General features: G+C 40.2%; 1 protein-coding gene across 1 annotated transcript in view; it reads right to left on the bottom strand.

The window, feature by feature from the left end:
• Positions 1-24,375, bottom strand: part of Palld (palladin, cytoskeletal associated protein) — a 315,080-nt gene that overhangs the window by 186,925 nt on the left and 103,780 nt on the right. The window contains exon 2 of the mRNA XM_013026075.1: positions 2,336-2,514. Within this exon, the coding sequence (XP_012881529.1) occupies positions 2,336-2,514 (179 nt within the window). The remainder of the gene's footprint in view (positions 1-2,335; positions 2,515-24,375) is intronic.

Here is a 24,375-nt window from a genome sequence, read left to right as displayed (position 1 = left end):
GAAGCCAGATCCCAGAGCCACTGAGCGCTCAAGGTCACAGAACAAGGAACTGAGCTCTTCATAAAATATTATGAACAACGTTATCAAAATAAAGAACGTGAAGAGTGGCCCACACAGTGCTCAGACCCCTTTACATTCTCTTCCCAAGAGTTTGAAATCTAGCAGAAGCAATCAATGCTTAGATTATTCGCCCGACATCAGACATCAGCGGCATTGCAGTGATGCCCAACATTCAGGACTTCGTTTATAGTGCTAGGATCTGCAGGGGAAAATGACCCCATACCGCAGCACGGCACACTTCCAAATGTCATTTACAGGGGTGCACATTTTATCTGAGTATTTTATAGCATGGAAACCTATCAAGAAATATCAGGCAGAATCTGCTCCCCTGCTCCTTGCTGGTGCATTTCTGGCCCCCAACCCACCCAAGGTTGGGGCTGTTCCCCTCCTTACATAGCTACATACTTCCTTAGCCACACTGGCTGCTTCAATCCAGTTCTTTTGTTCCAATCTATCAGGGCCACACCCCCTTCAGAACTCTTCAAAGCACAGTGGTCTGTACAATCCTTTTACAGTCACGAGGAAGGAGGTGGTGGAAGGCTGAGCTGTCCGTATTTATCTTACAAGTCCATATTTACCTTTCCTCTTTACCTTGTGAAATTCTTGGCTCTGTCTCTTTTCCATCTAGCCTTTGAGGGCACCTCTCCCCTCTAGGAAACACTGCACCCGAGTTCCTTTCCTGTCTGTCCTCTTCTAAAACTGCATCTCCGAACGAGAGAGAGGGGTGTGAATTCCATCAAAGCAGCACAGAAATGCTGCAGTGCAACCCCCTTTGGGATTTAATATATACAAATGAAAACATACAGAAAAGACGGTATCTCCCTCTCCCTCTTGCAAAACCTGCTTTTCTCTCTTGGACTATTTCTCCTGCTCCTTTGGGCATTTCTGCCCCTCTCCATCCAGACTTTTGTACTCCTTCCCTGTGGCTGGTGGAACATCCTTTCCCCAGGTCTTCTCTATTGACTTGTTATTCTCTATGTTCAGGCCTCAGAGGAAATACCTTCACTCCAGAATGTCCTTCTGATCAAGTCCTCCCATTGGCCACCTTCATCTCCTGCACAGACACGCCAGTGTTTGGAATTCTTTAGGAACTCCAGGTTCAGTCTTCCTCCTCTTCTAAAGTGTCAGTACTTGTCTTGTTCAGTAATTCATTCCTGGTGCCTGAGCCACCCACTGCCTCTCACTGTAGCCCCCCATACACGCGAGGATGGGCGGCTATGCCCTGGAAATCACTGGATCCAGAGCCTACAGTGTGAACCAGAGTAAGGGAAGGGTCATGCTTCTACCTCCCCAGTGACTTGCCTGTTCATATCGAATTAGCAATGTGCTTTAGGAAAGAGTTCTTGAATCTAATTTAAGGGCTGGAATGAGTAAACATAGCAAGTCCTTCTTTGAGGGAGTCTAAGAATGTATCTGAGAACCTCAGATACATCAGATACCTCTCTTTATTTTCCTTCGAGATAAAGACATACTAAAATTTCTCACTTTAAAAAAAAGTTGACATCTCTATTTTACAAGGGCATTGAGTTGGTTTTCCTGAAGTGCTTTAGGTTAGTATTAGAAGGAGGAATATCCATGGCAGTGCCCAGGTCCTTTCTCTTTTTTTCAATGTATGTGAATCCCTATACAGCCACAAATATATGGGCTGTTGGTGTGGCGAGTGGGATCTGGGGGAAAATGGAACTGAACAGAAGCAACCATCTTTGCTGGTATCCTGAGTCTGAATATACATCACATATATTAGCAGAAGTGTCTTGCTCCCAGAATGAGGAGTTTGTCCAGCGGATTTCAAAGGCAGAGGAGTACTGGAAAGCCTGAAGTGTTTACACAAAACGTAATTGGTTTAACTAAATAAAATTCAAGGTCATTCTTGTTAGAAACCAAAATTGATTTCAGAGGCAGAGAAACATCTTAATGTGAAGAGTACATAGATTGTACCTTGCACTTAACTTTTCAACTTCATTAATGTCTTTATGATACTTGCTATTTCTACATATTGCTTATAACATTATGTATTATTCTTATGCCAATACTGGACTCAGGGTCTTGTGCTCTTGCTTTGCAGTTTTTTGGTCAAGTCTGTATGCTACTATTTGATCCGTGACTCCATTTCTGGCTTTTTGGATTTCATGGATTTCTCTACCCAGACTGGTTTTGTTTGTTCATTTCAGAATCATTGTTCAACTTCTTTATTAGAGCTCTTCAAGAGAAACAAAGTTTGAATTGGAAAAGAAGATATTCACAAGGATACCCAAGGAGTGGTAGACTTTCTTACCTTCAATGAACACCTCGGCAGAGGTTGAGTCGGAGCCACTAGTGTTTGTCGCCAGACAGGTATAGCGGCCAGTGTCGTCCTCAAAGGCCTCTGTGATGGTCAGGGTATGGAGGTCCCCGCCCTCAGAGCGAATGTGAATGTCAGGAGTGTTGTGTAGCTCCTTCCCCTCACAGAACCATCTGTAAGCCAAATGGAGGTCAAAGGTCAAGGAAGGTCCAGGAGGAAGGGATGATGTTTAAAACCATAAAGCATCAGCAAAAGATGAGATGGTAGGCAGTCAGACACTCCCTTGATAAAAAGATCTGGGTCAATGTTACACATGGACGTTTGACATTTTAGACCGTGAAATTAATGACTAGACAATACCCCACAGGTTTTCACTGGAAAACATCTTGTCCATTTTCTCCACCTTGACAGCATCAAACTTGGAAAGCCCATTTGGGTTACAAAGTGAAAAGAAAGGGAAACTCCAAGTGTCACCCCAAATGCTTGATAGTACATGTCTCTTACGTCGAGTACAATTTTATTTATTATTCTCTTCCAAAAGAAAGATTGAAAAAATCAAAACCGCATGCTGCAAACATCTAATATGTAAAGGGAGTCTTATCATGGTGATTACAAAATAATATCATAGGCAGCGATATTTTTCTTGACCCAAAGACTTCTGACCAGCTGAACATATTTCTGAAATTTATAAAACTTTCAAGCAGAGTGTCTGGGCTTCCAAGATGGAAAGAGATGGAGAAGCCAGGCTGTATTTCATTCTTTCTGCTCAGACATTTCCTTTCCCAAACAGCCAGAGGACCTGAACCAAGGTGCCTTCTCACTCTTTCTTCTATTCCCCCAGCACCTCAAACTCTCAACAGCATTAAATTACAATACAAAAAAAGAAAGAAAGAGTTTCTCCCAAACCCCAATGTGTGACTTATTTTAAAGAAATGTGTCGTAATATGCTACTTACAACTAACAGACATTGAAGTCTTTAGAACTATATTGTCCTTTAGTCTTCCTAATTAGCAGAAAATATTTTCCCTGAGTCTATTCTATAAAATTCTTTGGACCTGGCAAACTCTTTGTTTGAATTTGATTAGATTAGCGTAAGTATTTGTGTATATTTATTTGAAAATGCAGCGAATGGATCAAATGAGTTTGTTAATACTCAGAATATTAACACCAGAAACTAGTCTGAAATAAAATAATAGATAATCAGAAAACAACAGCTATGACTCTGAGAATTAATGAACACAAAAATAAACAGCTAAAAAATAAATTTGTGGTAGTCACCAGACACTGTGTTGGGAATGAACTATACAACCTGGGGGTCGGATAGGAGGGAAAAACTGGGAGAGAGCAAAGAAAGGGGTGACTTTGTCCAAAAAGAAATGTACTCATTACCTGACTTATGTAACTGTAACCCCTCTGCCTATCACCTTTATAATAACCATTAGAAGATAAACAGGCCAACTGAACATTCATACAACACAAATGCAGTCCATATTATTTTGGGGCAACTGAGAAGACCATCTCTTGATTCTGGGTACACTGGGTTCCAGTCTTGGAGAACCATTACGTTTAGAGCCATTGTCTAGTCCCTTCTGTCCAATGCTATATAGACTATTAGCTTTAGTTTTCATTGAGTTCTTCATCTCCAGTAAACAAATTCCTTCTATATTCTGTCATCAGATTAAGGCTCTTGAAACAAACTCTTCCCTTCCCACATCACTCCCTAAGCTTCAGATCTGTCATTAAGGCCTTTCACATAACTTGGACTTAATTTTGTTTTCTAAGCCTCTATTTCTGTCAGAATATTTCCAGGGGCTTATGGTTCCTTGCCCAACCCCTAGGGTTGTGTAATAAGCCCCTGGATATATTTCTCCTCCTTGGAATTCTTTCCTTGTTCTCTTCATTAAGCCTGGTTAATAACTCTTCCTTCAGACTGAAGTCTTCTTCCGAAGATTAACTTCTGCCTGGGTGTTTTCTATGTGGAAGGTGTTGCACTACAGGCTATAAGTGATAGGAAAAATGATGCCTGGGAAACTGGGACACTGGGAAACTAATTGAGGAGTTTATATGTCTGTTCTCTTCTATCAGAGTATTTCTACTTTCCATTAAAAAAAAAGGTATAAACTCACTGCTCCAGAGGCATTAAAAATACAATGGAAATGTAAAAGAAAGATTAATTTCTAACAGTGAATCTACTTTGTAGGGAAGACTTTGCCAACATAATGAATGCAGTATTCTAACTCAGTAAATTTATGCTCTGAAAGCCTATTTTGTATATGACTGTGAGCAAGAAATATTTCTTATACTTTGTTTCGAGGGAGTCCTGGGGCTTGAACACAGGGACTAGGTCCTATCTTTTGAGTTTCTTTCCTTTTTTTCGTTATCTCTTTTTTCCCCCAAAGTTGTTGCATTACTTCTTGAGCCACAGCTCTACTTCTGGCCTAATTTGAGGGTAAAAGTCTCACCAACTTTCCTGTGTGGGCTTTGAATTGTGATCTTCAAATCTCAGCCTACAGAGTATCTAGGATTACAGGCTTGCGCCGCCAGCTGACTTGGTTTTTATACTTTTAAGCAGCTGGGAAAAAATACAAGAGAAGAAAAATATTTTGAAATATTGAAAATTAAATAAAGTTTGATTTTATTGAGTCCATAACTAAAGCGGTCTTGGAATATAAGCATGGTCTGTTGTTTACGCAGTGACTGTGACCGCTTTTGTATTACATTGACAGAGTAGAGAAGTGGATGGAACATTCTGTCTGGTCCTAAGTGCCTGAAATAATTATATTTGGGTCTTTTTATCAAACATTACTAACTCCTACATTTTGCTTCGGAACTCTGAGCAGCCACATCTGCCTTACTGAAAGCTTGTTAAAGATGCACAATCTTGATCCCTATCCCAAATATATATCTGTTCAATTTCCCAGGTGACTTGTGTGCATAAGAGTTTAAAGGCTGGGGCTGAAATGTGGCTTAGTGGTAGCATTCTTGCCTAGCATGCATGAAGCCCTGAGTTCAATTCCTTAGTACCACACGAACAGAAAAGGCTGGAAGTGGTGCTTTGGCTCCAGTGGTAAAGTGCTAGCCTCAAACAAAAGAATCTCAAGAACAGTGCCCAGGATCTGAGTTCCAGTCCCAAGACTAGCATATATATATATATATATATATATATGTATATATATATATATGTATGTATGTATGTATATATATGTGTATATATGTATATATATGTATATGTATATGTATGTATGTATGTATGTATGCTGACCTACTATGCTCTGGTCCACAAAAGCCTGCTTCCCAGAGTCCTAGCTCCTCATAGAGATTCTTTACTCCTTCAATACAACAACCATGTTCTGTGTTCTGTGCTTTCTGTCTCGGGTTCTTTGCACATAGGTGCTTGCAAAATTGTGGGGTTTTTGCTCGTTCTCTTATTTCTATTTAAATTTTTTAGATCACTCATTTGACAATTGGTTATTTGCCACTTTTTAATATATTTATTCTGCATTTTTTCTTCGTATTTATGCCAAATATATGTATATCTTTTTAACATAGAAAATTGACTTCTTGGCTGACAAAAATGAATCTACTTACACTCTGTTGCACATAGCTGGTGATTTGAAAATATTTATTCTCTGCCATGCATTATCTTAGTCTTTACATACTTCCTAGAGAAAAACAGTGAAAGGATCTAGATGCTAACTGTTTTTTTGGCAATGCTACATGTTATATTTTGGTCTTTGATGTTTGAAATCCCAATAAGGCGCTGAAGAATCCTATAGAAGAAATTCATTTAATGTCTGATACAATACTTCTTAAATGTATTTGACCAAAACATGTATCTACTAAAATCCTATGTACATTTTACTGAATACTTCTCTAGAATATTCCATGCAACTTTTTTTTAAATGTATGTATGCTGGTTCTGGGGCTTGAACTCAGGGCCTGGACACTGTCCCTGAATTTTTGTGCTCAAGGTTAGAGCTCTACTACTTGAGTCATAGCACACTTTCCATGTTCTGATGGTTAATTGGAGATAAATCTCACAGACTTTCTTGCCTGGATGGCTTTGAACTGTGATCTTCAGATCTTAGCTTGCTAAGGAGCCTGCATTACACATCTGAGCCACTGGTGCCTAGCTTGCAACTTACATTAAAATTTGGGGTGGGGGGGGCTGGGAAGGTGGCTCAGTGGTAGAGTGCATGCCTTGCATGCATGAGGCTCTGGGTTTGATTCTTCAGTACCACATAAGCAGAAAAAGCCAGAAGTGCTGCTGTGGCTCAAGTGGTAGAGCACTAGCCTTGAGTTGAAGAGCTGAGGGACAGCACCCAGGCCTACAGTCCAGGCCTCACAATTGACAAAAAAAAATGAATAACTTAAAACAAATTATAAACTGAGTAGTGATAGCTGAAAAATCAACAATAAACCCAACAATAAGCCCAAAATACTTCAATGTATCTGACTACTTGCAGAAAGATTAAAACAACAAATGCATTTTCTGTGACAGTGGATTTAACACCGTTTTTTTCTTTTAAATCAAACCCACGGAATATAATTTTCTAACATTCTCTTGAAACTTGTTGTTCATGTGCTTTCCCTAACCTCTTAATAGAGTGTATTTTTCCAGAATAAAGACTTCATCTGACTAACTCATTCACTAGATTCCTTCCCAGTGTTTGGCATCTGGAATGTATTAATCATGCCTTTTAATTTTCTGTAGTCCCGCTGCCCTGACATCTGGGGCCTTGCTGATCCTGGAGCCTGCCTCTCCCAGGGCTAAGCAAGTTCCTCACCTACAAGAAGTCTTCAGTATGGACACTAACCAACCCATAGGCCATATTCCCTCTCTTTCTCTACAGGCTCTTACCGAGAAACCATCTACCTGCCCTCATCTTCTCCAGATGATCAGGTACCAGACAATTAAATGATAGCATCTATGCCAAATCTATTCTCCTGGGCTCACCTGTCCCTTCTTTTGACAGCCATGGATCTCCCCACTTCTTTCTTTCTTTGACTAACCTAGTGGGTGCTTCTCCCCGTGATTGGGGGCTATGTAGCCTTCTGTTTGGTACAAGCCTCCCTTCATGTCTTCCTTCTTCCCTTTCTTCTCTCCCTTCCTGATAAGGTCTGGATGTATTTTCCAGGCTGGCTTTGAACTCCAGATTCTACTGCCTTGGCTCCCCGCTCCCCTGAGTAATAGACTGTCTTTTGACTTGTTGCCCTCATCATATTTGCAGAGCAATAAAACTAACATTCCAACACATGGAACATTTCCATTGATTTAACTTCATCAAAGACAAAGAAGCTTACAAATGAAGAAAGGATGGAACAACATGCTTAAATAATGTCTTTCCCAGTTTCTGCTTTAAGATGTACATGGAAAGAAGTTTATAGACTCCCACCCCACACAAATTGAAGTGCACATTAAAAAGCCTAAGATTAAACCCAACACGATCTAGTTGAGAAATGTATCAGAAAAGGAAATCATGCATATCCACGATGTAGCAGGTCAAAGATAAATCACCTTATCTAAACTAAGAGAATCTTGGAGTTATGAAATTCTGACATCACACATTGGATGAACTGCGTGCGCTACAGTCATGTTTATTTAGCTAAGTTTCTTACAGGTCATAGTTCCAATAGCTCCATGGCAAAGTATTCAACACATTTGGTATCCTTTAGAGAAAAGGCAAAAGTCAGATTTGGTGACTTTTTTCCCACATTCAAATCTTACTGCTCAGAAAAAGCAATAACGGGTGCAGTGAACTAAGTTACTAAGCCCACAAGATGGGATGAAGAAAAGATTTGGTAAATGCATGCGAAGTAAAGACACCCTCTTCTTCCTCTTCTGTGGCTGACATCACTAACTGATTCGAACTGTTCTTTGCTAATGCGATGGGATATCTTAGAAATCTTAGCACAACTGTTTTGGCAGGTCATAGAGCAACTGAAGTTGAAGGTTGACATGAAACACATTTACCAACACATGTGCTTCCTTGTGTTCCAGATCCTACCAGTCCTTTCTATTTAAAAGGAGCTTAAGAGGAGGGAGTGGTGGTGGAGAGGAACCCAGGCATGCGCGCATGTAATACACATGTAATACGTTGAAGAGAGAGTCCACTTGAGATCACTCCCGGGACTTTTGTTAATCCCACTGTTATAGGTATTAGTAAATAATATACTAGATAGCATATTGGAAGATTAAGGTCTTACTACCTACATTCCCATTCTCTACCTAAATTTCAACTTCAACCACACTTTGAATTTACAACTGCAAGATTGCTAAAATATACAGGTACAATCTGAGGTTTGGAATGAAGACATGACACAATGTATGGAAACAATGGTAGTTCTTAAGGATTTACATTAATTCAAATTAAAGGGAAAAGCATAAATATTTATCAAAAGCTTATTATATGCGATGTGCTTATAGGATCTTATTTTTTATTTTCACAACAGCCTTGTGAAATCATCATGATTCTACTTTTAGATTCGGGCAACTCCCACTTAACCATGCAAAAGAAGGTCATGGACAATTAAATCTAGATAATCTCAAAATTCCATTTTTCTCAATGCTCTAAACTCCATCTTTCATCACACATTCTACTGCAGATATAAACAAGTTTTAACACAGTGTACTGATTCCACTTTTCTAATCTCTAGTGTAGCTGTAAAGCAGCTATGCAATAGGGAACTGAGAAAACTGAAGAAGAAATCCTTGAAAATTAGTAGGCGTGGTAAATCCCCCTTCAAAAGTATTAGAGACGCTAATGGAAGCCCAAACCAGTTGAGACTGGTTGTCAGATTTCAAGGCCATAAGTAGGGTATGAAAAGAACTTGAACTAATTGGAGATGAAATAAAAAAAGGTTAAATGATCTATTCTTTCTGCTACTCACTCATCATTTGTACATTCTTCAAGGAATTTATTGCACTTCAACTTCAGTCCAGAAATGACTGGCCATATAGTTATCAGTTCACCTGGGTTTCTTATTTCATGATGCAAGGTCTTCCCTGAAGACAAGCCGATTCCAGGCATAAAGAAATGCTGACCACACTGAATCTAGCAGGTTAGTCCTTCAATCACCTGGAAGCATATACTACAAAATTCTTTCAAAATTGGTTCGGGCTCCATAGTTTTAGACTTAGATTTGCTTTGGATAGAAGACTTAGGTCAAGATCAATTTATTAGAGAGAGGATAATGAAATGGACTTTCTAAGTTTTGACTTTTATTTATAAAAGACTTATAGAATATAGGGGAAAAAGAAATTGTAGGATTCAAAACTCTAAAGTAGGTATATCTATTCTATTCTGGGATTTGGAATATAGAAGATATGTGTGCATGCATGCACATACACACACACACACACACATACACACACGTGCATGTAATTGCTTTCTCTTTTGCATGGTGTCTTTTTAATCCCACTTCCCTGAGGATTTCCTAAACATTCCAGCCTATGAAAAAGATGGTGCCCAAACTCCAAGGATCATATTAGGCCACCAGCAGGATGTGGTTGGACTGAAATTCAAGAAGGTGTTTTACATAGAACAGATCAACATTTAATTGTTCACTTTCTGCATTTCAAGGAGATGTGAAGTGGACCCCCCGGCGTGGTGTGAGTCTGATGGACAGAGCAGAGTGTTTGAGTGTGTCTGCAGTCCTGGGCCTATTTGGTTTGGGATCAAAAGGGGTCCAGGAATAACTAAAATCAGAAGGATTGCAGCTGCTCCTGAGCAAATGGCTGTCCCTGCAAACCAGCCATTGTTTCCATTCTTGGGTATTGTAAAAAAATTAAAAACCTTACCTACTGCATGGCTTTACTTTCTTCCTGACAACTGACAGTGAGATTCAGAATTGTACACTGGAGCTGGAATGCTAGAAACACTGATTCTCCAAGACAGGGCCCCAAATATTAAATTTTAGGAAAATAAATTCAACTATTAAGTGAGAGGGACCAAGAAATGCACTGGCAAAATATAATATCCACTTCCCAGTATAATATACTAATATTTTATATTTAAAAAAATCACATATGGCATCACTTGGCTTACAATTGTCTAGTAATACTGTTCTAATAATACCATTAGCAAGAAATATACATTTCATGAGTGACAGTTTCTTTTGACCATTTGTATTTTATTGAACCACAAGTATGTATCATGGAAATTTGCTGTGCACTGTATTTTAAACATGTGCCTCATAAAATGAAAGAAATCTCAGACCTTGTAAATTGTAGAAAGCTTCACCAATGAATCTTGGCTAATACTCTGTAACTCTGCTAGGCAAAATGGTAGATCTTAAGAGCCTCTAATAGAAACAACCAGGTGCTTATTAAATGAAAACCTCTAAAAACTGCTGAGTTTTTTGTTTTTTCCCTTCCTAGTTGGCTTCTTTCTGCTCGAGGAAACAAAGTTATGTTGGAAGACCTCTATTTTTTCTTCACAATTTCATTGAGTTGTACTTACTAGAAAAGAGATTATCTTCAAAGAGATGTCAATGATAATTGAAGGAGCTAATTGAGCTCAGCTGTCCCTTCTCCCAAAGTAGACAGCCACATGGTTCATACATGCCCTTAAAGAAAACTAAAGCAACTAATTAATTTCCTTAAGGCTGTTAAAATGGGAATAAAGGGAAGAAAAAAAACCCAGAGAGATCAGTGGTTCAGCATGGTTATCTTTTCTAGGATTCCTTTCTCCCAAGGGAATGACCATGAACTGGACAGCCATCAAAAACAAGTTGGATCTCCAACTAACGAGCAAAAAGCTGGACAAAGAGCTGCGGCTCAAGTGGTAGTGCACCAACCTTGAGTGAAAACCACTAAGGTGAAACTCACGGTCCTGAGTTCAACCTCCAGTGCTGGCAAAATCCAAAACAAAGCAATAACAACAGCAAAACATCTAAGTTGGCAAGTTATACTCTCTATGGCTTTTGTTTAGGTCTAACCTCAAAGTTAGGCCATCTGTAAGCATTGCATTTCATACATCCTCAATTAAACACCAATTAGTTTTTATGGAGCTCTTGTCTTGTCACCAAAGAGTTCTTAATTTTTTACATGTGTTCCCATTAACCACAGGACACACCATGTTTATTCTGTCATGTGGATTTATAGGCAGATTGAAGTGAAATTAGTCTTTGTCTAAATTTACTATGGCTATAATTTCATGACTGCTTAGCTTGAGGCCCAATAGCTAAATTTGTGGGGGCAACAGATGTATTTTAACCTTACAGTCCAAAAGAGACCAATAAATAGATTTTTTAAAAAAAATTCTGAGCCTGGGAAATGATAGAATACATTCTGAACCCATACCAGACTCATGTCAGCTAATTCTTTCTGCAATAATCACTGAATCACTAAGAAATCTTTTTTTTAAAGATAGAGAATAAAAGAAAGAAAAGAAGGAAGAAAAGAAAAGGAGGGAAGGAGGGAATTTAGGGAGGGAGGGAGGGAAGGAGGAAACAAGGAAGGAAGGAAGGAAGGAAGGAAGGAAGGAAGGGAGAAAGAATGGAAGGAAAGAGCCAGAGGGCTGGGTTAGGCCAGATAAAGTTACATTCTAAAATAGATTTTTATCTAACCAGGTCTCAGTTGCTCAAGCCTCTAATCCTAGACATGCAGGAGGCTGGTATCTGAGGATCATGGTTTGAAGCCAGCCTGATCAGGAAAGTCCCTGAGACTCTTATCTCCAATTAAGCCCCCCAAAAGGCAGCAGTAGAGTCTGCTGTCATGGGTTTTCCTTCAGCCTGGTCCACAGAGCAGCGAGGGGTTCTATTATTCAGTCGCTTTCTCCTTTGGGATTTGACTTTTCCCTATTTGTGAAATGTGAGGAATGGGCTAAACTTGCTTGCTTCAAATGTGTCCCAAGAAACTAGTTTTGCAACAAAGTTGACAGATAACATTGCAGAACTTTCTGTGGCAAAATAGGTTTGTGAAACACTGGGTTAAACAAAGTTAAACATCTGTCTTTACTACAGAACTTTTTAAAGCTTTCGCTGTGCCAAGATCTAGGAGAGAGAATATGGCAAGCTTCATTCTAGCTCTTATTTGGCCTGAAAACACAGGTTTGGAGAATGAGGCTGGAGGACCCAGGTTCTGTGCAACACATTTTGGAGAACATGGGGCTAACTTGTCACTAGAATTTCATCTCACATTGTGATAGGGACATTTAATACCTGGCATACATTATACAGCCAGTGCTCATGACAGATGTCCCTGATAGAGAATGCCTTGTTGCCCACTGGATTCAGACTTAGCTCCAGACTCCACAAATCGTGCAATGATTAGTATTGGCATCCAAACCAAAACACATCGACTGTTTTAGCAGTCTGAATTTAAATATTGTTTCTAAGCCAGGTACTGGTTGCTATGCCTGTAATTCTAGGCACTCAGGAGGCGGAGATCTGAGGACTGTAGTTCAAAGCCAGCCAGGCAGAAAAATCCATGAGACTCTTATCTCCAATCAACCAGAGAAGGCCAGGAATGGAGGTATAGTTCAAGTGGTAGAGTGCCAGCCTCGAGTGAAAAACCTAAGAGAGCACAAGACACTGAGTTCAAACCCTAGAATCAACACACACACACACACCACACACACACACACACACACACACACACACACACACTATTTTCTTGCATAGGAGTCAATGTGAAATGCTGAGTGCCTCCATTTTTCCTTCACTGTTAATTGTATACATTTTCTGTTTTCTTTTTTTTAACATGCTTCCAACTTGTCATATCACATGAAAATACCATGATCACTTCATTCCTTCTTCAGAACAAACATGCAATGGACCGTTCAAGCCATGACAGTTTTTTCAAGTAACACAAGTAACTGTTAATAATCGCAGGTTAAACAGTCACTGTTCCAAGAGAATCAGGACTCATATCTGTCTTATTTTAAGTTTGTTGTCAGAACAATTTGAAAATGTCACTTAGGTTTGGAGACTATTTTAACCCTTTGCAAATGTGATCCATTTTCATGAGCAGACAAAAGGTAATTTTACAGTACGTAATGGTGAGAAAAAAGACTGGCCAGCCCTTTGGCCTTTTATTCAGTCACAAATGTGGTAGTTACACCTGCTGGTTAGGAAATAGAACCATCCTTGCTAATTCTCTATAACATGCACAAATAAATCAGCATGACCCAACAAGTCATACTTCAAAGTTACCTGTGCTGTGAACATTTGTACTGAATGCATCCACACCCTCAAAGGATCCAGGGAAAGAATGGATTAGACAGAGCCGGTAGGGAATGAGAAATCACAAACATAAAAGAGCTAGAGGTGCACAGTCAGCTATTTTGTTGTCATAGTTACAGCAGGGATTAGCCATTGTTGTAATATTAGCTATTGTTATAACTTGGATTACATTCCGAAGGGGATAAAACGGAAGATGTTTTATTAGACGGTGCTGCCAATCATGCAGGCTCTCGGATCTTGTCCACTGAAATACAACAATTACCTCATTATGAAACACTAAGGGGCCAAAAGCCAAACCAGAGAGAGCGAGCGACATTGGCTCCTCTTGGTTGAATCTTCAGGTCCAGAGTGCTAGAAATCCATGTATCATACTTCATCTGGGGACTCCCAGAAGGCCTAGTGGCCACTTCTTTGCATGTGACAAGCAATCACATTGAATGCAGCGTCTCCCTTCCTAACCCTTCATCTTCCTTCAGAGTCCAAGTGTGAGAGGTGTCTTGTCAGTCTCCCCTGGTTCATTAGCAAGACTCTCAGCTTTCGGCCCTATGGGTGCAGCCAGCTACTCACGATTAGGGACCTGTGAGGTGAAATGGAAGTGGGGCCTTCTTTCTAAAAATGCTGACACTGGAGAGTTCAAGAGGTCTCGTTTCTCTGCTTTTCTTCTCCAAATGAGGCTTTAGCTGGTAGGGGATGCATGGACCAGACCTGGTTCAGATGCTTAGATCTGGTGGCTGGTGTCAGAGCATAGGGAAGGGCTATATGTCTCTCACAGTGCCCTGATCTGCTCTATTCTAATGATGTCTCAATGTGGCTAATTTGGTTTTCAAGAACCATGAAACAAGCCCCTAAAGAGAACATGGGTGCATGTGAAATTACACTGTAAACCAGTCCCTTGTAGAGAAATTTGTTCTTTTTCTATTTTTATCCTCTGTCCCCATCTGCCTCAACCCCAGCAGCTAACTCCTTTCAAAGGCACCTCCTTCCTGAATGCTTTCCCCTTGTTCTTTCATTCCTTCTAGAAATGCACATATGCAGGTCAGCTTTCCAAGAAGAGCTATAATAAATGAAGTATCCACTGAAGAGACAGTGCTTTGAATTCAATAATGAAAAATCAGGGGTGGAAGGAATTACACCGCTAGCAAATAGCACTCACAGGCTTTCAGCAAGTATTCTGGCTAAAATAGTGGATACCTTCATGAACATGTGCAGTGGCTATAACACACAGACACACACAACACAGAGCACAGACAAAGATACATATAGCACACACACAGACACAGACACAGACACACACACACACACACACACACACACACACAATGTACCTACCTGTTGGATGTGTCTGACTTGTTCTCTGAGTCTAGTTTCTGTCGATTCTCATCCACCATGCAAACCACCTTTCTGTAACCACCTTTATGATTCCAGCCACCCCAGTTAGCCCCTAAACCTAGCAGTCTCCTCCTACCATTTGGACACGTGAGCCATTTTCCAGGAAAGCTGCCTCTGGTGCTTCTCCTTAAGCCGGTGTGGGCAGCTACTGCTGGGAGGGGCCCAGGTACCTGAGCTGAGCAGGAAGTCAGGGCTAATTATATCTTGTTTTATTTGGCCATTTGAATAACGTATAAAAGGGTAGGTTTCGTTTCACTTGGCTGTCCAGAGCAAATTTTCTAGCTGAGGCTGACTTTTCATTCTCATAGATGAGATTATTTTTAAGTGTGAAAATAAGTATCAAGAACAGATACAGTCCTCAGTTTCTTTCTTAGAAAAATGTAGAGATGTAGTGATTGCCTTCCTCTTTATAAGTAGAGCACCCCACAGTGATCGCACCCCATAGTGATTCCCTAGGGACTGTGATCTCACACAACTTCTACAAATTGGCTTTCAGAGACACAGCCTTGGAGAAAGGCAAAAGCAAATAAATGAGTAAAAATTGCTGCTTCCCAAGGGACTCCCCTAACTAAAATGTGTTGCTTAGGGGTGAAGGGGCTGGGGGGGAAAATAGCATATGATATTTACTAGTTACAGAAGAAATGATAGTTTCTTTACTTGCATAGCAAATAAAAATATGTACTTTTAGCTGGGTGCTGGATTACACTGTAATCCTAGCTACTCAGGAGGCTGAGATCTGAGGAGCACAGTTTCAAGCCAGCCTAGGCAGGAAAGTCTGCGAGACTCTTACCTCTTAAAATCTACAAAAAAAAAGACTGGAAGTGGTGCTGTGGCTCAAGTGGTAGAGCACCAGCCTTGATCAAAAGAAGCTCAGGGATAGCATCCAGGCCCTGAGATTTAAAAAAAAATAAAAAAAGGCTGTTTATCTTTTAAAAAATCCCGTGATAGTGCCTGTATATGTTTGTCTTACAGGAAAAGAACAGAATACTGTACTCAAAATTTCTCTCATGGAGCAGGACTTGAACTGATGAGAATAGGTAGTATCTGAACATCTAGCTAACAGGGTATCCACTGAACCACATCTCCCTTTGGAGTTGCAAGTCTGCATAGATTATGAAATAAGTTTTCCTCACCACCTTATCATTCAGGTAATTTTGTGTGTTGGAGAGATTAAAAAATATTTCATGCCAGATAAAAGGTGAAGGGACCTGTGCTATGTATAACTACTGTTTCATAAACAATTCCTCTGGGCATGAAAATAATCATAAGACTCCCTATAGCTAGTCCATAATTGGTCTAGGTTGTTGTAATGGTGGCTCATGTCTACAACTCTAGCTCTTCAGGAGGCAGAGATTGGGAGGATTGTAATTTGAGGCCAGGTAATGAGAACTCCTCTTAGTCAATAAGCCAGACATGGTGGCATACACACACACACACACACACACACTCACTCACACATACACATACAAATCACACACTCACATATACACATAAACACACATACACATACAAATCCTCAATATTTCTCAGTGTGTAAAGTTTGCATTAAAAACAACTTCGTATAAAAACCTGAATTGATTTGCTATTACCGTATTTCCTTTAATAGAAGAGCCTTCCACATTTAATCGTATATTCATTGTGACTTGCTTTGTACTGATGTCCCCAGTTTTGGGCTTAAAGCTCATATTTCTGCTTTCTTTCATGGACACAGAACCTCTAACTTTACAAATGGCTTGGGTTGGGAAATCACACGCTACCTTCAAAACCAATAGGTGTAATTTAATTTCTCAAAAGCTCACCTGAGGGCACAAAAGAGATTTTTTTTTCATAATATACTAGGGCAAAGTTCTCCTGAAATTTATTTTGGATATTGTATGCTGATGGTTTCCTGAATATTCTACTCTTTCCTCTAATTTTTTTGGCATCTCATCGGACACTTCTTCAACCTTTTTCTTGGAGGAGAGCTTTGCATTTATCATTCAAAGAGTTAGAGAACAGTTTTGTTTTCTGCCTGGTACCCGCGTGGAAATATGCGTGGGCTAGTAAAGGGCATGCCTTCTCCATGAAAAACTCAACATGTGGCCTGCTGTCTGTAAGGCTGCCTCTCAAGTCTGTCCTCATCAAACCCCAGCCTCCAGAGAGGCTGCTTCCACCTACTCCCCCGAGGCATTGCTTACCCTATGTGGAGAAGTTGGGAAATACTAAAGGAGAACCAGCCCATATGTGGCTGTACTACTAGCCCCCAATTTCGATGGTCTGCATACGTTTAGCAACAATTCTTCTGAATGAGATGCAACGTTTGTACTTTTGTTCAAGTGTAATACACTGCTGTTCATAACCCCACACTCCATTTTTCTAATTCACCCTCCTGTCACAGAGGGAGAGGAAATAGTGCTTCTCTTTCTTTCAACCTCCACCTACCTCCTGCTATGCATCACTGATTTCTAAGTGACTAAGAACCCAGAGTCTTAATAGCTCTCAGATTCTAGTGGGATTAGAGATTTTTCTGGCCCATGACTAAAGAGTTAACATTGGACATTACAGAGAAAATGTTAAATCTGTTGCCAGCTCATTTACTGCAATGTTAAAAGCTGTAGAAATGAGTTTGCCTAACACTCTGGAGCCTAATATTGTAATTGTAATTGGTATACTGTGGAGATGGAGCAGTCTTCTCACACGGCTTTTGAAGTGATTTATAGGTCCCTGCACAATAATTTTTCAGCAATTCTTATAACCAGAGTTTATAGATTTATTCCCAACGTCAGGAAACGCTGACTTCATCTTTGAGCCCTTTGCCTTTTTTTGCATCCATCTTGGAATTGCAATTAGCTAAGTTGAATCCTGATTCTTGGAAGGCAGTCCCCTTACCCACTATGGGTTAAGATGCCATTGTTCAAATTTGGGATTTTATCACTCAGTCTCTACAAAGTCGTTTGTAAGTGCATTCATATTTTAGCACATAGCCTACTTCCTATAAAGGAGGCAATAAAGAGACATCTTGAACTTTGTAATATTGCAACACAAATATGGCACATATGCAAATACTGATACAGCTCTCAGTAGAAATGGTGGCAAAGGAAAGGAGCAGGAGCTTTCCTGGGAACTATGTGGACCTCCACAAGGAAAAGGAATCCATGTAATTTACAAAGTCACACTCATATACTGAATTTTTTTAATAATAAGGAACCATGAGTTGATATAAGCTCCTAAGAAGAAAAGTTGGCTAACATTTATGCTGTTGACCCATTCATTTCATTCCTAAGAAGCCAGGCTTGCCTAGAAAAGTAAGTGCATACTTCACATACTGTGAAACCAAAGGAGGAATTCTTAGGAGAGGATCACAAAGTCACAATGCCTATGTGCCTCTGGTCATATAAAGTAATATTTATCAAAATCAACCCCAGGGAATAAAAACAAGAGGGCTTTTTTTCTTCCTTGTTTTTGTTCTCCTTTCTTTTTGTCTTGTTTGTCCATATATCTGTCTTTGGGGGAAAAAGGGAGTCACAGAAATGGAGGGACAAAGGGTGAAGAAATTCAGCAGTGGTCCTCACTAGACACTATGTCAGAAACGAATTATATAACTTGGGGGTGGGGATGGGAGGGGAAAACTGGGAGAGAGCAAGGGAAGGATGACACTGTCCAAAAAGAAATGTACTCTTTATCTGACTTACACAACTTCAACCTCTGTACATCACCTTTATGTTAACAATAGAAAATGAAAAAAGAGAAAAGCAAGTGCACAAAGACATGAAATACAAGAAGATCATTCTAACCCTTAAAAAAAGTCATAGAAAAATACTGAAATTGCCCTCAATGCCCATCAAAGGGCAAATGGAATTCAATTATGGTATTCCCATACAAACCCATAATATACAGCCTAAAGATAGGTAAAACCAACAATGCCAGATGAACCAGGAGATTTCTGAAGGGTTGCATGGGAAACCTGGTACTTTATCTTAAAAGGAGGAAGTTGAGTGAAGACAACTTTCCTTTTCATTTTGGAGTTTTCTGTATGTGTTTCATTAAAACCATGCGCAAAATCAAATATTCTTGAACTCAGGGCCTGGGTTCTTTTGTTCAAAGTGAGTGTTCTACCACTTTGAACCACAGCTCCACTTCCAGGATTTTTGAGTGATTGGAAATCAGGGGGACTTATCTGCCCCAGCTGGCTTCCAACTGCCATCCTCAGATCTCAGTCTCCTGTGTAGCTAGGATTACAGGCATGAGCCACCAGCACCCAGATACTTTATGTATTTTAACTAAGTCTAAATTGTCCAAAAAGGTAAACCTAATGTGAAATCAGAATATGCAAACTGCAGCATTTTCAAACTCTTTAAAAATGGGTTTTTTTAGGACAGTTATGTTCTATTAAAATACCTCCTTTATCATTTCATTATTTATTAACTACTGTGGTCTCTTAAACTTTATTTTATTTGTATCTACCTCATAAGGTTGTAAAGAGGTTTAAAGAAAGTAATGAGTATCTAACCTTTGGTGTGGTGTTTGATGTAGTTTACTCAATAATGTTAGCTTGTGAGTGAATTCCTTATACAATCTAATGGAAGAGACCATTGTAAAAGTATAGAGAGTGCATAGTAAGAAGGTGAGTCTCAAGCATGGTGCTCATGCCTATAATCCCAGCTACTCAGGAGGCTGAAATCTAGAGGATCAAACCTCAAAGCTAGTCTGGGCAGAAAAGTCTGTGAGATGCCATCTCCGGTGAACTAGCAAAAAGCTGGGCTGGAGGTATAGCTCAAGTGGTAGAGTGCCAGTCATGAGCAAACAAGCCAGTGAGCCCTCAAGCTCTCAGTTGAGCTTTGGTATCAGCAATTAAAAAGAAGGTAAGGGACTGGGAAGGTGGCTCAGTGGTAGAGTGCTTGCCTTGCATGCCTGAGGCCCTGGGTTCGATTCCTCAGTACCACATAAGCAGAAAAAACTGGAGGTGGTGCTGTGGCTCAAGTGATAGATCAACAACAAAAAAAAGAAGGTAAATATCTGACAGGATGTATGTAAGTAAATATTAGATATTTTCCCCTTTTGATCCTATCTGAAAGGATGTCCACTAGACCTGTGTTACTGGTTAATGTGTTTGCAGTGTTTTCTTCAGCCTATGAAGCTGTGAAAGGCATGACATAGTTTGTCAATGCATGGTCTCAATAAGAATTGCACTCAATTCTACTTCTTTCCCCCTTTCATTCTTCTACCCCTCTCCTCTGACACACTATTTAAAGATAATAACAATATTCAAAAACAGAAAATAGAGAATGTTCTAGAAATAAATTTTTATTTCCTCTACAAAAAATTACACTGAACCCAACTAAAGAAAACAAATGGCAGTGTATTATTCCCCACATTTAAGCAAATTGTCCTAATCTACTGGTGCAAAGAGGAGATACTGAGAAAATTCACACCAGCCAGAGAGGATCTCAGCTCCCTTCAAATAACAGGTGAAAAATATCACACCACATTATCTAAACAAGGGGATGTAGAATGTGACAAGGTGGGGCTGAATTTGGCTGTTTACTTAACTACCAAGCAATAGCTTAGTAGAGTTCTTGGCTCTGCTTTGTCAGTATTCCAAGTACAGGAATTTCATCCATAAAATGGTTCTCAAGGACGTCAATAAAATCCAAGCTCCATGCCCCAAGCTATTGGAGCTGGAGCTTGAAGGTCTTGATAGAAGAAGAGAGAAACTAATTATGAAACTAAAGGAAGACTTACAAGTTAGGGGAGGAGAAGACAAAGTGTCTCTTCATAGGCAGCTTTTACTGCAGTGGGATGTGTATGGAGAGAGGTTGGGGGAAGAAAACAAGCAAAGAAATACTGAACTCAGATGCTTGGGGCAAAAGTATTCCAGGAAGGAGATTCTCTAACAATGAGCAACACAACAGCTAAAAACCCCTGACTCTGGAGTGATTGATACCTGGCTGGTCTCTGACCTTCCAGCCAGACAGTGTCTACACTTCCTTTCCTGAGAGCATTCCCTCATTTTAATATACCCACAAGGACTGAAACAGCTTTCACTTATGACTTAATATAGAATTTGAGTCTGTCTCTACAGCATGATGATCCATTTTCTTCTTCCATTAGGCTACAGATTTCTAATTTTTCTAAGTGTCAAGACAGCTGTTTCTAATGAGTGGAGGGGAGATTTAAACGTTAAAGCTGCTATTACATGATGTTATTATATAGCTATTGCCTACAGCTCAGCCTTCTCCTTTGTCTGAATCTTTGGGTGGGCTTTTGTGAACAGGGAAGCCTGGAGAAAGGAGCTTAGGAGTTCTGTAAAAACTGCCTCGCGTTCTCTCTAGAGTCCATTAGCTCTAGCTAAGAAATCTACAGAGTGTGGGTCAAGTCACCTTCAGAAGCCATCTGCAAATCCAGAGATTGCCTTAGTGGACAAATGTTACATAAAAGATTGCAAACACTCCTGAGTTTCTGGTGCCTGGAGACAAAGTGTGCCACCAGGCTGATTGCCAGGGTGTCCTTTGATAATTTCCCTTCCGACAAGTTTTGAAAGATCATCTTCTTTAACTGTATCATGTGAGCAATAGCTTCTGCTTTGTTTTTCTTTTGACTAGTGGACTTTTCAATTTTGGGTCTCCGCCGTCGGACCCCATCTCCCACCCACACTAGCGATGGTTTCATAATATTTAATATATAAGTATTAAGTTTTATGTGGTGTTAAAATAAATAGTTTATTTTTAGGTCGTTTTGAAGCTTTGGATCTAACAATATGTATGCCATTGTATGAAGAAGTTATCAGTATTTAAAAAAAATTGTTTTAGTACCAGAAAAGTATAAATAGAGGTTATGTGTGGTGAAGTGCAATAGTCTAGAGTGATGAGACTTAAATATTATTCTTATCTTGCCACGCATTTCTACTTTCTATAATCATTGCCTGAAGCCATGGACGTTAATCTTATGCCACCGATAGGGAGAGGAAGCCACAGGCCTCAAGCTGTGTGATGGCGGCAGGCCAGGGTTTGATTCATTCTTGGATGCCTCATCTACACCATTTCACAAGTGATACCTGGAGACCACTTTAAGTCTGTTTCATTTTAGTGTTAGGATTGGTTTTGGAAAGAGGAATGTTTCAGGGGTGGGTGGTAAAGTTGTAAATAGGGGCTGATGGACTGATACCTTCAAAATGACAGAGCTGTACGGGCTCCGCATACTTGTCAAGGCTTGGCAATGAAGCTTAGGTTTTGGCTCAGTCCAACATTAGAATCCTGCTGTGAAAGCAGATTGCTGGTGGCCCCTGAGTGATGTGTGTTGTGGTACCACAAGGAGCCCCATCAATATTGTATTTGGTGGGTTCTACCTAGACGAGTCCTTCCCTGCTCACCTCAAAGGAGAGATGGGGAGGTGGAAGTACAGCATCTACCAGGCCAAGAGGACGCTGGAGATGCCCTGGGATCTGTCTAGGTGAAGTGACAGCCTGCCCTCCCTTGAATAGCAGCCAGGAGACCAACTTAGTCACATAGTGATGATGTTGGCCTCTCGCCCAGTTTCTTCTTAGAACAGCAAATAACATCCAAGGCTCAGCATCCCTCTGAGGTCGTCTCCTATTTTAATAATTCTTTGTATTTATTTAGTGCCTTTTTCCTCTCCCACGAGCTAACTAAAAGAGTGTTCCATATGTTACTTCAATAATCCTCATTACAGCCCCGTGCCTGAGCTGGTTAGTGTATGGTGCTAATGGGGCCGAGGTCAGCACTCCGCCTCCCACGAGCCCCCTTCCGAGCAGTCTCAAGTGCGCTGAGAAAAATCTGCTTCATGGCCTCACTCTGCACAGCTAACCAGACCCAGTTGTTTGAAAAGCTTTCAAAAGGCCCTAAGCTCACAGGCAACAACAACAACAATAATAGCATCTAACATTTAATTAGCGTTCACTCCGTGCCAGGTATTTCTTCAGTGTTAATCATAGGTTAACTAACCCACCCCTCCCAAAATCTTCGGGAAGGATGTTTTAGTGTTAGATCCATTTTAAAGAAGAAACCAAGTTCAAGGGAGGCGAAGTAACTGAGCCTCAGGAAATGGCAGATCAGGACTCCATTGCTCCATTGAAAGGGAGTGAGTTCTTTGAATGGCAGTCCCCTGTCCCTCCCTGTAAGTGACATTGGGATTAGCCAACTCAGTTAGCAAATCTCTCAGCATACGTTAACCATTTTACTGATTCGGAGGCTGAGGTGAAGCCAAGAAGAGAACCACACTCACTAAAGGTACAGCTAGTAATGCAGAGCAGTGCTGTGCTACTCTGTAGGTATTCTCCGATTTCATTATTACAACAACACTGGCAGGTAGATACTCTTGCCTCATTTTTTCAGATTAAGATTCTGTGAGTCAAGAAGCTAAGTGATTTGAATATTGATATTTCGTGGAAGATCTAGACTTTGTGAAACCCATCTACTTTCCAGGAATATACTATTTTCCTGAAACTCCAGATGGCACTGAACTTTAAAGGAAATCCTCTAAATATAGAAAAAGGGATAGATCACAGAGGAGATGAGGAGAGATGTCAAGAGCAAAAGTGTCCTGGACTAGAACCATGCTTTTGAGCTTCCTTTGCTGAGTCCTCTTTCCTACATCTACCACATGACTTTTTGGCTCTGTTCACCTTCCCTAGTCTAATAGAAAACATAGACAATCTATAGGGCCACATGCTAAGGGGTATGAGAGAAAGTAAGGGTTTTTTTTTGCCAGTAAAGCAGAAATACTGGAACTTTCCTTATTTATCAGGTAGACATAGATGACATCAGGTGACATAGCTCATCCTTGAATGAGGACAAAGCTAATACTCAAAAAATACATGAAAGATTTCCACATCTAAAGAGCTCCTGCCTGCTATTTTCCTCTGTAGAGGCACCAATTGGTTCAGAAAGAACAACGGTAGGCCAGAAGTATGGTCTTTGGAGTCAGGCACACATAGATTAATTAGTACATTCATTCCTGTATGCAGTTGGGTACATTAAAATCTCATAGCCTCACTCAGCTTCAGTTTCCTCATCAGAAAATGGGATAATTACGACTTCTGTCATGGGATTACTTGATCAAAGAAGAAAATAAATGGAAAGGGACTCTGGCTCACAGCTCAGTAAAGGCTAACCGTTATTATTAAGGGAGAAAATTTTCGTGAGAAATTGAAGTGGAGACTGTGCTTAGATTTCTTGTTTTGTTTTGCTGGATCCCTGTCATCTGTACATGGGAGCTCAATGGTGGTGTCAATCTACTGTTTGTGATGTGCTTAATCAGCCTGGTTATGCTGAAACTGTTCATTAGTACAGGGGATTTGGCTTTTTCATTGGATAAAGTTTCAAAATGTATTGTCAGGATGTGTCTGGTGCCTTGATTAATGGCTCAGTATATATTCACATTGGTAGTAATGACTAGCACATGTGTATTCGGAGTCATACCCAGCATATTGTCATATTGTGCATTTCACAGTAGGATAAACA

Source organism: Dipodomys ordii, unplaced genomic scaffold (assembly GCF_000151885.1).
Source record: "Dipodomys ordii isolate 6190 unplaced genomic scaffold, Dord_2.0 Scaffold4, whole genome shotgun sequence".
NCBI classification, from domain to species: Eukaryota; Metazoa; Chordata; class Mammalia; order Rodentia; family Heteromyidae; genus Dipodomys; species Dipodomys ordii.
The sequence above is the reverse complement of the archived record's forward strand: the minus strand, read 5'-3'. Positions and strand labels throughout refer to the sequence as shown.